Raw genomic sequence first — 13,377 nt, forward strand, 5'->3', positions numbered from 1 at the left:
AGTGGGTTTTACGTAGGAACATTACTCTATAAAAGGCAACGGGAAGATTTCCTGATGCTTTAATGGACAGCTGGGAGAGGCCAAAAAGAGGCTCCAGACTCCTCAAAATAAGGCAAAAGGCAAGATTTGAGAAATTGAGATCTGCTTCAATGACAAGGCACGGGACCTCCTTTTCATCCTGGCACAGAGGTGCCTCATTCGATATGGGAACGTGCAAGGAGTCTGGAGGAGGAATTGACATGGTTGGAAAGTTACTTATCCAGAGGAAGAGATTTGTAAAACAGCCCAAATCCTATCTGGGGGTGAGGATAGCCTCGGAGGCAAGTTTAATCCTTTGGCTTATGAAATGCTACAGACCTCCCTTGACTTTGCTCCAGCTTATCCTGAAAGGTCCCTAATAAAGTCTGGGGTGGCAGGCTTTCTGACACACACATTTTATTAAAAAGGTGCTACCGGGCCTTTTGATTTGGACTGCCATAAACTAACAGGGCTCTCCTGTTACAATATCAACAGAAGGCTCTGAATAAAAAAGGCTTCCAATAGTGCCATCTTGGCTTTAGATGACATGCCTCAATGCCAGGTGTACCACCCTGGGAAGGGTACTTCAGTCCACACACACCCTCTAATCCACCACTACAACCACCCACACACATTAACAAGGTTTTGGTCTTTTATGAGGTATAGTCCATCAAGCTGATCTCTCTCTTGCTGTAAAGTAACTTGCCTATTAGCTGCGGTTCCATTTGGCTCTGTGTGCTGAATCCTTCCCAGAAAATAGTCCTGGAAACCAGGTTTACCTGCCAACAAGCCCTTATCTGTTGCTTTGAAAGTCAAGCAAGGTCACCCTAATCAAAAGGCGTCAGTGAAAATACATCAGAAGGGCAAATCAGGTCATCTGAAGTAGTTCCTTTTTCTTTCTTGTTTTCTTATTAGAATTGCATTTTAAAAGATTCCTGCCAGCCTATCTTCCAGAGAAGAAAAAATTGTCTTGCAAATAGTGCACAAATAACATCCTTAAAGTATTCTTGCATAGCGGCCTCTACAATTCTGGATTTCCACATTTCTTCCTGTGAATTTAGTTTCCTACAACACATATCGACAGGATATCACTACCAAAGTCACTTTACTCTCCTGATACTAAGTGAATTTTCTTATGGGGCTTTTAAACTGTCCCAAAGTGGAGCCAGTGACAGCAATAAAGGCAGGAGGATTTTATCTAAACAAAGCAAAATTGTGGGTGATTTCCCCGCTCCCAACCCATCTCACTGCCCAAAGGTGGAACAGACTGAAAGAACAGAATGGAGCAAACAGAATCAGCAAGAAGTAAATTAAAGAAGAGAAACATAAAACTCGGGAGGGGGGGAGAAAGGGAGGAAATAACAAAGAGGCAAGAGAATATTAGACAGCTCTGTTCTATTAAACAAATGTAGCCTTCAGCTCTCTCTCTCTCTCTCTCTCTCTCTCTCTCTCTCTCTCTATATATATATATATATATATATATATATATATATATATATATATATATATATATATATATATATATATATTCAAAATTTTGTGGCTGACAAAGAGTTAGTGGGAGACTTGTATAGCTATTTCAGGCTCATTTTGCAGAACAGACTGATTTATATTTGGTAGACCAGGTGCCTCACTCAACAGATTATATATATATATATATATATATATATATATATATATATATATATATATATATATATATATATATTACTTTAAGCAGCAAATCCAGTTCATGTTCGTTTTTCAAAAAAAAATCTGTCTCTTTTGGATGCTTTTATGCATATATGAGTCACCTCATCCAACGACCCATACGTTTTATATATCTTTTATCCCAGTTTTCTGAATTAATATTGGGAGAAGTGAACTGTTGGTTGAAAGTGACTGGAAATGTCCATAGTGGCACACGCTTCCGAAATATATCTTCTTTCAACTTTCAATAGTGGTGTGGTACGAATGAGAAATAAAATATTCAAAGCCAAAAGCCTGGAAACAAGGACAAATGACTTTAATAAAACTCCTTAATTTTTTCCACACATCCCTCCCCCAGCTTAGCTGACCAAATAAATTTACAAGACACGTTGAACATGTATTGATTGACAATAAACACTTGCATTAAATATTCACTCTACTTCTCTTACCTGATAAATATTTAACCAAACATTTTTTTTAAAAAAAAAACAGGCTTCTGGTTCTTTATCAGTCCTTATCTTAAATCAGTGGTTCTTCATTTTGAGCTGGCCTTTTTCATACCGGGCTTACTCGGATCTTTAATCTAGGCCTCACTAGACTCCAGTTTTATACTTCCATTTCTGGCAAAAGTTTTAAAGTGTATACCACCGCTTTTAAAGTTTATACCACCACTCCCCTGTGGCTGCCAAAGGATATTTTCTTATGATGTCTGCCTACCTGCTAGAGCAACCAGGTGATCCATCAATGGGGAAGGCCAGGGGCTAATTGCTCCCTCCCTTCTGCCTGTCCCCTACCCTCCTGGGCAAGATACACAGCGAATGTGGATGCTAGCCTAGCCGCACTCCCAAATGGAGACCTTGAGAAATATTTGAAAGACTTACTGAAGAATCTTTATCCTCTCCTCTGAGCTTCTAGTAATTCAATCCCCATTAAAGGGGGGAAGAAAAAAAAGGGGGGGGGAGAGAAATAATCCAGCACTTAAAATATGACTAGCATGGGAAAGGAACACACATGCGAGGGGGAGATTACAGTCAAAGCCTCGGGTAGACCCTCCCTCCCACCCCCTCACTCCCACGCGGCTACCCCACATCGGAGTCCCCCCCCCTCCCCGAAAGCACCGAAAGCCAGATCCAAAGGGGAGAGGAAGAGGAAGAGAGAACTTCCTCAGCCATCCCTCGGCCCCGTCTGCTCTGAGCGCTGACCGAGGGGTGTGCCTGGCAGAAAACGAACACAAGTCTGCGATTGATTTTCATAATGTTTCTGCGGTGTTTGAAAACCAATCGTTTGAACCTCCGCGGTCGTACCTAAAGCGAACCACTCCTACGCTTGCTTCCAAGGGCTCCCAAACTGATATATGGCAATATCTACTTTGGATCACGTGTCCCGGAGAGCGCGACTAAGACGGATCGCGCGTCATCTCGCCTTCCCAAATTTTTCCCCCTCTGCACCTCGGATCCCCAACCTCTATCTATAGGAGCGAGAACAGGAGGAAGATGTTTAACTCGGTCAACCTCGGAAACTTCTGCTCCCAGTCGCGCAAGGAGCGGAGCGGCGACTTCGGGGAGCGCGCAGGTTGCGCCGCTTCGAACCTCTACCTCCCCAGCTGCACCTATTACGTCCCCGAATTTTCCACCGTGTCCTCCTTCCTGCCCCAGGCCCCGTCTCGCCAGATCTCCTACCCTTACTCCGCCAACCTCTCCCAAGTGCCGCCCGTGCGCGAGGTCTCCTACGGGCTGGACCCCTCGAATAAATGGCACCCTAGGAGCGGCTACGCCTCGTGCTACTCCGCCGAGGAGCTGATGCACCGGGACTGCCTCCCGCCCTCCACCATGACCGAGATGCTGATGAAAAACGAGAGCGCCTACGGCCACCACCACCCCCCCGGCGGCAACCCCCCGCCGCCCACCGGCTTCTACTCCGGCGTGAACAAAAACAGCGTCCTGCCGCAGGGCTTCGACCGCTTCTTCGAGAACGCCTACTGCTCGGCCGAGACCCCGCTGGAGGGCTGCCCGCAGAAGGCGCAGAGCAAGCTGGAGAGCGACCCCGCCGCCGCCGCCGCCGCCGCCGAGCCCGCCGCCCTGTCATCCCGCGGCGAGCAGGGCGTCGACCCGGAAGACGAGGAGGACGGCACCCACCCGGGCTCCTCAGCCTCCTCTTCCTCGGCCAACAAGGACGCCGGCAAAGCCAGCAGCGCCAGTAGGTAGCCCGGGAGCAGGAGCAGGAGCAGGAGCGAGCGCCGCGGCCGTAAATGGGGAAAGGTGAAGGGGGACAAGCCGGCTGTTTTGTCGGCCAGGTTTTATGTGGAGTTTTATAAGCATTCAAAGGGATTTTATGATAAGCTGCAAAGCTGGGTCTTGCAACGGGGAGGCATGTTTACGATGGGAAGCGGCTCTGGGTAGAGCGAGGGAGACGGGAGGCGCAGACCCCAGGGGCCCCCACCAGTCGGGGGAGATTTGAAAAGCCCACCGGGGTGACAAATATTAACTTTGATCGTGAACTTACAGGGCCGCTTGAAGGGGATTGTGGTGCCGGGCTTTGGGGGGGGGGTAGGACAAGGCTTGGGTTTCCCCCCACCCCCACCCCCACCCCGAAAGAGGCAGGCGGGGTAAGAGGCAGTGGGCGAGATGGTATTGTGGTTATGATTGTAACGATTAAAAATGCATGTGCTCTCTGCACGGGTGTGTAAACGTAGGGGAGAGCAACACCTTGGCGTCATGAGCACGAGCTGGGTTTGTTTTGCTTGCAAGGTGTCGTGGATCTTTCTCCAAGCCCCGGCCAAATTCCCTTTTAATTTGTTTGTGCAGTTTTTACTTTGCTCCTAAAAGTATTTTGCTGACATCTGAAATCACACACACACACATACACACACACACACACAGAGAGAGAGAGAGAGAGAGAGAGAGAGAGAGACGCAGGCGCCCCCCCAGAAACAGACACAGGACATCTCAGAGACCCTACACGCTCTTTCCAATACCCCCGCCCCGCACCCTCGCACAAGGCATACATTTATGGTTCTTCTTTGAAAAACGTGGATCGAAGCAATTGATCAGACATGCGTCCTTATGCCATCGATTTTCATTCATAACAACTGAATGGGAGGGTAAAATATTGCAGGAACTGCCTGCGCGCGTCCGGGTTTTATTTGCCACTCGAGTGCCCGAGGGGTGGGGGAAGTGTTTCCTTTCTGCCCTGTTCTTGGGCGGGGATTCGGTTTAGATCCGTGGCTTTGATTTTCTTTGTGCGTGACAACGTGCGGGTTGAGGATCCGCGGAAGGTGGCACTCCAGTTAACCAGAAGCATAAGCAGAGCGCCTGGTCTACTTCTGTTCCACCCGGATCCGGTGCTGGTGCTGAACGGGGCAAGACCAAAGAAAAAAGTCTGTTTCCCAGCAGTTACTGCAGGCGCCTAAACTCATCCTTGGCTCTTATTCCGAGGGCCAAGCTCAGGGTGGCAAATTGTCCTAGGTTTAAAAACCGAGCGGGAAAGATTGCCCACATGGTTGTAATATGCTTCCCATCCTGGCCAGAACGTTGCAAACGACGTGGGCTTTGTTGGCAGAAGTGTGTGCTTGTGTGTGGATGGTGGAAGGAGTCGCCTGCAAGCGAACTCTCTAGTTTGTGTGTATGGAGGGGGGGGGCTAGGTTAGGATTTTGCAGGATATTTTGTGTATCTGCTTTCCTGCCTTCTGGTGGTATTTCTCTCTCTCTCTCTCTTTCTCTCTCGCTTTCTTTCCCCCTTAAGGTGCCCCCCGTACGAGGAAGAAGCGGTGTCCCTACTCGAAATTCCAAATCAGAGAGCTGGAAAGGGAATTTTTCTTCAACGTCTACATCAACAAAGAGAAAAGGCTGCAGCTGTCTCGGATGTTGAATCTCACTGATCGACAGGTTAAAATTTGGTTTCAAAACAGAAGGATGAAAGAAAAAAAACTCAGCAGAGACCGCCTGCAGTATTTCTCGGGAAATCCCTTATTGTGAACTTTCTTTTATTTTATTACCCTTTTGTAAACAAAAATTAAAAATTAAAAAAAGCCCTCTGCTCCTTGAAGTATTCTGTGTATGAAGAAGATAAGAATATGGCAAGTACGGTTTGACTTGACAGTAGAGCCTGGAAAACAATCCCTGACTTTTAAATCTTTTTCCTTCCTTAGATTTGTATTTTGGGGGATTGTTTGGGACACGATTTTTTTTTAAAAAAAGTCTTGTATAGTCCCTTCTACCTTTCCCTAAATCTTGAAAGAAGACTGAACATTTGTATGAACTTCTAATGAATGTTTTCTTCTGAAGAATGGGAACCCGAATTGTTGTTATTATTATTATTGTTCTCCTTTCTCATTACCACCCTTCAAATCCCTCATCTCCATCCTTCTGAAGAACCTACAGAACTCTGTTCAGAAAATGCTTTGTGGTGGTCCTGATTTCCAATATGCAGGTTGTTGGTGCTAAAGTGAGTTTAATGAGTTCTAAAACGTTCCCTACCCAAAGATTTCAGCCTTCAGCTGGGAGGAAGACTCCATGCGGGTCTGCATGGATAGGTGTGTGGGGGTAGGTGTGTGAGAACATGGTGAATGTGTAGATAAGCGTGCATGTGTGTAGATGCCTAGATGACCCCCTGTCCCACCATGCCCGCACACGCCTCTTCATAGGGGTTCTACTGCTAAACATGCTGAGGATCCTTGCTGCTTGAAAACAGATTTAAATCTGCTTTCCGAGAATTGGCACCACTATAATAATGTAGGTTCCATTGATTCCCTCCTAGACCTGTGATATATACATAGGGAGCCAGCCCCGGGTTGAGTTTTCTCCTCCATCTCGTTTCTTCATCTGGGGTCAGGGTGAGGGTGGGGGTGGACCGGGAGGAAGTGGAATGGACTACAATAAATTTGCAATAACTGTCTCTTAAATAGTGTGTAAATGCATTTCCCTCCCTCTCCTGGACATGAGAGACCAGCAAACAGGAACAAGGACAAGAACAGCTCCAGCAACCGGCAACCGCAGTTATAAATAAATCTTGGTGTATGTAAAGAACTGAATCCAGGGCAACTCTGTGAAATTCTATGGCAAATAAAGAGATTTCAAGCTGTTCTATATTATGATTTTATTTGACCATTTTATTAGTATTTCCCTCTTAAAAAGACAAACTGCAGTCAGAGTGGTGTGGACTTTCCTGCAGGACTTTCAATGCCAGAACAGAAACGTGTCCATGGGCTGTATGAGCTCGTGGATAGCTGTGTGACAGCGAAAGATTTGTGCAAAATAAATCACCATATATACACGTGTGTGTGTGTGTGTGTGTGTGTGTGTTTGCATACATACAAATGCGGACGTATATAACATATAGAGAAACGTCCTGTATGGGAGTGTGTATATACTCACATTAATATGAACCTTCTGTGTTTAACTAGACATTTGTAGTAGAGTTCATTGTTTTTTCCTGACTGCATTTACATTTATAGACGTTTCTTGGCCCAATAATACAGGCCCTTGCTATGTTGGGCCCCAGATGTCTTTGTCTGTTTCTCCCATGTAGTAATGTTTTTGTTTCTTGATTTTCCCCGTTTCTTTCCTCCCTATTCCTGCAGGAATGATATATTGCAATATGCTGAAATGATGGTTAATGAGCAATATTGCAATATTCTCTCTCCCCCCCCCCATGCAATTACGGCGATGCTTAAGGAGCGCATTTCTGTCCGCCCCGACAAAGAAGTCGAATTTCCCCTAACGTCAAGGATAAAGCGCCTCGCCCCCTCCTTTCTCCCCCCCCTTCCCCTTGCGCGAGGCGCAAATACAAAGTCAAGTACTTAATTCCTTCTCTTAAGCAAAACAAGTTCAACCCCAGGACATGGGGACAGGAGTGAAATTTTATGTTTGCGTGTCAATCAGTCCCCCCCTCCCGCCCTTGCTTGCTCAGAGAGCCTCAATTTGCTAACAGTACAAAATAAATAAGAAGAAAGTGCCTAACTGGTTTTATGCGTGTTTTAATTGTGCAGATGTGGAGGTATCACAAACAGGGAGGGAGGGAGGGAGGGGGGGGAGGAAGAAGGGAAGGAGTCTAATATTTCTCAACGTGTAAGCCCTACATTTGGCACTGAACCTTGGCTAGTCCTTATATAATTTCCCTTCATGCCAGAAAGTATGCAGTCTTTGGATAAAGGGACAGCTGAGCTCAAAATATGTTTTCTCATACCTGGGCTGATAGGCTTTTAACACAGATTATATTCAATTAAAATACTTTGGATGGACCTTTTGGGTTTTATCCAGCTATGGGGAAAACCACACGCATGTGCTCAAGTTTAAAGCGGGCGAGAAACTTTAGTTTGCTTGTCAGATCCATTTCCAATTTCATCGTGAAGAAAGGACGGATTATCTGGACAGAAATGTTTTCTATTACATGAGGTAAGGGTTGCCTATATCACTATATCTCTGCCTGCCTGCCTGCCTGTCTGCCTGCCTGCCTGCCTGCCTATCATCTATTTTGCACACAGAAATGCTGGGTGGGAATGGCTTTGCCTCCCGAGGCTCTCTCTATTTATTCTGTTAGGGATCGGCTTCTTTCCAGGCGACTCTGGAGCCCCAAACGCCAAAGTAACAAGCTTCTTCAAAGATTCAGAAAGTCTGTGCATATGTTTAATATAAAGATGTCTTGTGGGCGATCGTTTCACAAACTAGCCAAAACGTACTGAAAGGCTGAAGTCCAGACTATAAAAGTGAGGGGGGGGCAGGCGTACTATTAGAGGGTGAGGGAGAAAAAGAAAGAAAGAAAGAAAGAAAAGAAAGAAAGAAAGAAAGAAAGAAAGAAAGAAAGAAAGAAAGAAAGAAAGAAAGAAAGAAAGCCTGGGAACTGAGAAAACAAAATGGCGCGCCACTTCAAGGTGCCCTTCTTCTTTTTCCAAAGCGGCTGGGGGGCGAAACCCTTCCAAGGTTAAGGAAAACTCTAGCCAAGGTGCAATAAGGCCCATCTCCCCCAGTCCCAAAGTCCAGTCGAGATACCTTCACAGCCGGCCGTTTTGTCTGGACAAAGGAGGCGACTAGTCTAGACATTGTAATAAAGCCTGCAGCCCTAAACAGCTTACTTTTTTTCCTTAATGACCACCGTCTGGCCATAGAAAAAGACTTCCGCCGTAAATAGTAAACAAATAAGGGTGCCTTTGCTGAGCCTTTCTCCAGCTTCCTGCCCTGCCCCGCCCCCCCTTGCCCCGCACACACACACACACACACACACACACACAAACGCTCTCATTCCGACCTCTCCCCCTTCCTCCCCTGCTCCCCCCCCACCCCGCTCCTCTCCCACATCTTTTCGCCAGGGCTGCGGCATAATGAAACTGGAGGCCTAGTTCAAAGTTTTTCTCCAGCTAAAATGGAATGCCAGTTGTAAAATCCAAGTTTATAGACCTTGTGGGACTTTACAAGGGTATTAAGAAGCCGTGCGAGGTAGGACTAACCCGTTAATGCGCTTTCCCGGGGAGGGGAAAGAAGGAAAGGGTGGGGTTTTGGTTGTTTTTTTTCCCCTTCTTATTTGGATGCGGGGGGGAGGGGAGGGGAGGGATTTGGGATCGGGAAGGTCACCGTGGAGGGACACCTTATAAGACTGAGTCCAGAGAAGTGGCTCTGTTTTTACCTTCCCTAAAATCGGGGCATCTAGCTGAAGAAAAAAAAAAAAATCCGAAAAGAGCCGAATATCTTGGCGCACTAACATTCTACTTGTTGCGGGGGAGGGGGAGAAAACGGGGGGGGGGAGATGCAAGAAGCTGGGGGAAAAGTGAATATATGATGTCTTTGAACTTCAAGGGAGTCAAGTCCATCACCTTTAACCCTTTTGTAATAAACCGGAATCAGAAAGGCCCTTAGTCGCTGCCCCCCCCCGTGTTCCCGCCTACCGAGTTCAGTAAGTGGACTGGCGGGGGGGGGGTGCGTGTCCGCGCGCGTGTGCGTGTCTGGGAGTGCCACCCAAATTTCGAACCCAGCCGTGGCGTTTATGATCCTTCATATTTAACTCAGCTGCTCGGTAGCTTCTTGTATCTAAAGGAAAGGCGGGACATTAACGCAGAGACACCCAGACACCCGCTGCTGCCGCATACGAGGTTTATGATTGTTATAAAACCTTTTAATATCTTAACGCATGGAAAGTTTTTATAACTTTGTTTGGCATAAAAGTTTTACGGCTAGGCAACCCCTCCCGACGACCTCTCTCTCCTTTCCCGGCCGTCTCTGCCTCTTCCGCCCCTCTCCTCCCCCTAACCACCCCCCCCCGCCCCGATTCCTACCAGCTTTGAGCCTTTTGCAGAACGCAACTTTTTGTTGTTGTTGTTGTTGTTGAGATCGGAGGAGAAAAGGCTTCCTCGTAGTAGGCCGAAGATTGCAGGGAAAAGCTACTTTAATGACCCTCGGGCTAATTGCGGGGGAACTCTCCGTCTGGCTGCCAACGCGCACACGCGCGCGCGCGCGCGCACACACACACACACACACACACAAACGCACACACACACCCAGAGACCCAACCTGTTTCCTGCTCCTGCTAAGAATCCCGCCCGAACTTACTGGACGCTGTTTAAGAGGCGGTCTTGGCGGGGAGACTAGTGAGAAAGGTGAGGGGGGTGGAGGAGAGCTCGGAGCCGGCTACTGGGAGGACCCACAGCTGCCTCTCGGTCGGCTGGAGGGCAAGAAATGTCTCCTCCCGACGTTCTTATCGTAGTTGTAACTGGCTAACTGCAAGCTTCGCCTTCAACACCACTGGCGGGGTGGAACGGATTCGTCCCGGGTGGGTGCGAGAAGGTACCGGAGGGCTTCGGCGAGTTTATCTCCTCCTCCTCCTCCTCCTCCTCCTCCTGGGTCCGGGAGGCTAGAAACGTGGCAGGAAACGTGGCTCTGCCATTGAGGAAATTGACCGAGCGTGCAGATTCGGGCTTCCCGGGGCGAGTCCCTTATTCGGGGGCACCGTGTGAAGCACGCCACACTTCGGGGAGCGATCCCGCGCAGATCCGCAAGATCCGCGCCTAGGGCAACGGGTCCGAGTTGGCTGCCCGCTGAGTTTCTCTTTAGGCTCGGGAACCTGGCCCAGCTGGACCCACGGAAGCCCGAAGAACCGCGACAGTGGCTTTGGGAAGTGGACTTGAAGCTCGCTCCTCTTCGCTTGGCTGCGGACTTTGTGGGGGGGGGTGAAGCGGGGGCTGATTTAATTGACTTCTTTTCACGCGAACTTTCGCGGGAGGCCCACTCTGAGCGGCCAGAAAGAAAACGAGCCTTTCTTTGTACATAAATAAAATCCCCTCTTAGTCCCGCTTTGCAGCTAGAGGAATCCGGAACTGGTGTTTTAGAACAACCCCTTTCTCAACAATTAAATGTGCTTCTTGCTTTCTTTCTTTTCTTTCTTTCTTTCTTTCTTTCTTTTTTCTTTTTCTGAACATCTGACTGGCACAAAACTTTTTGACAGAAGAGACAGATTCATTGAATGAAATTGATAGATTGATAGATTAGATAGATAAATGATAGATAGATAGATAGATAGATAGATAGATAGATAGATAGATAGATAGATAGATAGATAGATATTCGTAGGCAGTTAATGAGTGACATTGACCTGAACTAAGGAAAACTGCTAGCCTTTTCATTTTCCAGCTGGATAATATTTCTGAACAAATCTGAACTTTCTCTGAATCTGCAAAAGAAGCCAGATGCAGCTTTAGCCTTCTTATTACAAGCGAGCTAACCCAATCCTCCCTCAAGATGGCGACTCATTAAGGCCCTTTTTATATGCTTTTAATAAAGGTGGATCATACAGGGCTGATCAACATATGTTGGTCTTAAGCACTGTTTCTCTGCTTGTGATAACTCACAAATCATACCATGAAATCACAAGAATGCAGCTTGGAGCCCAGGAAAACCTTGGAATCTTGGCTACAGCAAATAGAAAATGGATCACCGTTCGATGAAAGCTGCTCAAAATGTTCCTATAGCTTGTTTTGTTTAGCGTTTTGTTTGTTTTAGGGGGCAAAAAGCAACGTTATTTGTAGTGTAGAAGAAAGAAGAGAGGAAGGAAGGAAGGAAGGAAGGAAGGAAGGAAGGAAGGAAGGAAGGAAGGAAGGAAGGAAGGAAGGAAGGAAGGGTGTCATATGCCTTTATATGCATTGGTATTGAGCCATTATTCTTCAAGATTTTTAATGTAAATCTTAAGACTTGATTCAAATGATCTTTCCAATAACTGGATCCCCGCGTGTCAATTAAATTTTCCACACAAAAGATACAATTTAAAATCTAAAAAGGACAGAAGACAACTAGATCCAACAGGATACTTATACAATATCCAAATTTCCACCTTTATGCTAAGATCCACTTGGCGGAATGAAATCAACCACGTACTACCACTGATTTTTACAATATAGTGAAGCAGAATGAAAAATATAAATAAGTAGCTAATTCTGGTTTTATATGAACAATCCTCTCTCACAATAGGGGAATAGGGGAAAGTATCAGTTGGAGAACAATGGGAAAGGATGGAAAAGAGGAAAAGAGAAGACAATATATATTTTGAAATAAAACTATTTTTACATAGTCTTTCAAAGTATATTAAACAATCAAGGTAGTCGGAAAAGGGCCCCTCCTGTAATTCACAGTAATATTTTGGTTCTTCCTTTCAAAATAAACATTTTATATATTTTATCACTTTTAATTTTGTGTGTCAGTTCCTTTTTAAAAAAAATCTAATATTTCTCGGTTTCTTTCTTTTTCTTCCTTTCTTCTTTCTTTCTTTCATTTTTTTTCTGGTACATCATTTTACACAATAGTTTTCATTAGAAAAGATCAGGCGCTTATGGAAATACCATTTTAAGGGGAACAGAAAAAAGTATTATCTTATATATATATAAGATAATTTAATTTCTTTTTTTTTAGCATTGCTCCTTAAGGTCTTAAAATGAGGATACTAATAACATTAGCATGCTAGTTAGGCAAAGTGCTTTCGATTTCTATGTTAGGACAGCTTTTAAAAGGTTTGTTTTCCATCCCCAGATTAAAGTCACGCTTAACTTCTCATGTGAAAATAGAATTATATCATATAGCAAATGATATATATAGTTTTCATTTTTCATTCTAAAACAATTAGCTGTATTGTTCCCCGCCTGACTCAGTGGATCTACTAAACTGAAGAAGATGAATATTTTTTTTGTGTGTTCATAGCCACATACATCTAGATATTTATCTATTCTAGACAAGGAACAGTGTGCGGATAAATGTAACATGTGAGTACTGTAGGAGGAAGTTAGGCACATCAACTTTAATTTCTATGTTGGGGGTAGGAATAACTAAAGCAGTTTTTCAATACCACCTCAAGGCATGTAATATGATTCCATAATTCTTCGGCTTATGCCAAAAAAAAAAGGGAAACAGTATAAGAGGGACTGTAAAGTTTGATAGATTTCTTGTGGTGATAGTTTACACTTTCTAAGCCAACATCTAAAGGGTTGGGTTTTATTTTTGCATTCTTGTTATTGTACTCTCATGTACTTCGTCATAAATCAGAACATTTATTTCTTTCACAACATGGGGTATAATAGCAGGCAGAAATACAAATTTAAGGTAATCATTAAAATGTTCCTACCCAATTTCCCCCCCCCCCCAAGAAGTGAAAATGAATGCTTATCGTAAAAATGGCTAAAGGAGGTTGGGGCGGGGAAGA

The 13,377-nt window shown here is 45.5% G+C and overlaps 2 protein-coding genes across 7 annotated transcripts in view; both read left to right on the plus strand.

Annotated features, from left to right (window-relative positions):
- Positions 1-3,200: 3,200 nt before the first annotated feature.
- On the plus strand, positions 3,201-5,940 carry HOXC11 (homeobox C11). The gene is made up of 2 exons (XM_039357591.1): positions 3,201-3,903; positions 5,449-5,940. Exons 1-2 carry the CDS (start codon positions 3,201-3,203, stop codon positions 5,679-5,681), a joined length of 936 nt encoding a protein of 311 aa, XP_039213525.1. The 3' UTR covers positions 5,682-5,940.
- Positions 5,941-7,840: 1,900 nt separating this feature from the next.
- Positions 7,841-13,377, plus strand: part of LOC120314466 (homeobox protein Hox-C9) — a 138,080-nt gene continuing 132,543 nt past the window's right edge. For 2 of the 6 annotated variants that reach the window (XM_039357584.1, XM_039357581.1), the window contains exon 1: positions 7,843-8,099. The gene's annotated coding sequence lies outside the window, so the exon portion shown is untranslated. Of the gene's footprint in view, positions 8,100-8,999; positions 9,138-9,578; positions 9,788-13,377 lie in introns of those variants that run through there. The other 4 variants (XM_039357587.1, XM_039357586.1, XM_039357582.1 and 1 more) reach the window with 4 other exon arrangements.

This window comes from Crotalus tigris, unplaced genomic scaffold, assembly GCF_016545835.1.
Source record: "Crotalus tigris isolate CLP2741 ecotype Arizona unplaced genomic scaffold, ASM1654583v1 scf7180000018931.1341448, whole genome shotgun sequence".
Classification (NCBI taxonomy): domain Eukaryota; kingdom Metazoa; phylum Chordata; class Lepidosauria; order Squamata; family Viperidae; genus Crotalus; species Crotalus tigris.

Excerpts from the sequence above, each read along its gene's own strand:
- HOXC11 (XM_039357591.1), top strand. The coding sequence starts at position 3,201 with ATGTTTAACTCGGTCAACCTCGGAAACTTCTGCTCCCAGTCGCGCAAG. Across the intron at positions 3,904-5,448 it reads CGGCAAAGCCAGCAGCGCCA|GTGCCCCCCGTACGAGGAAG; the intron begins GTAGGTAGCCCG and ends TTCCCCCTTAAG.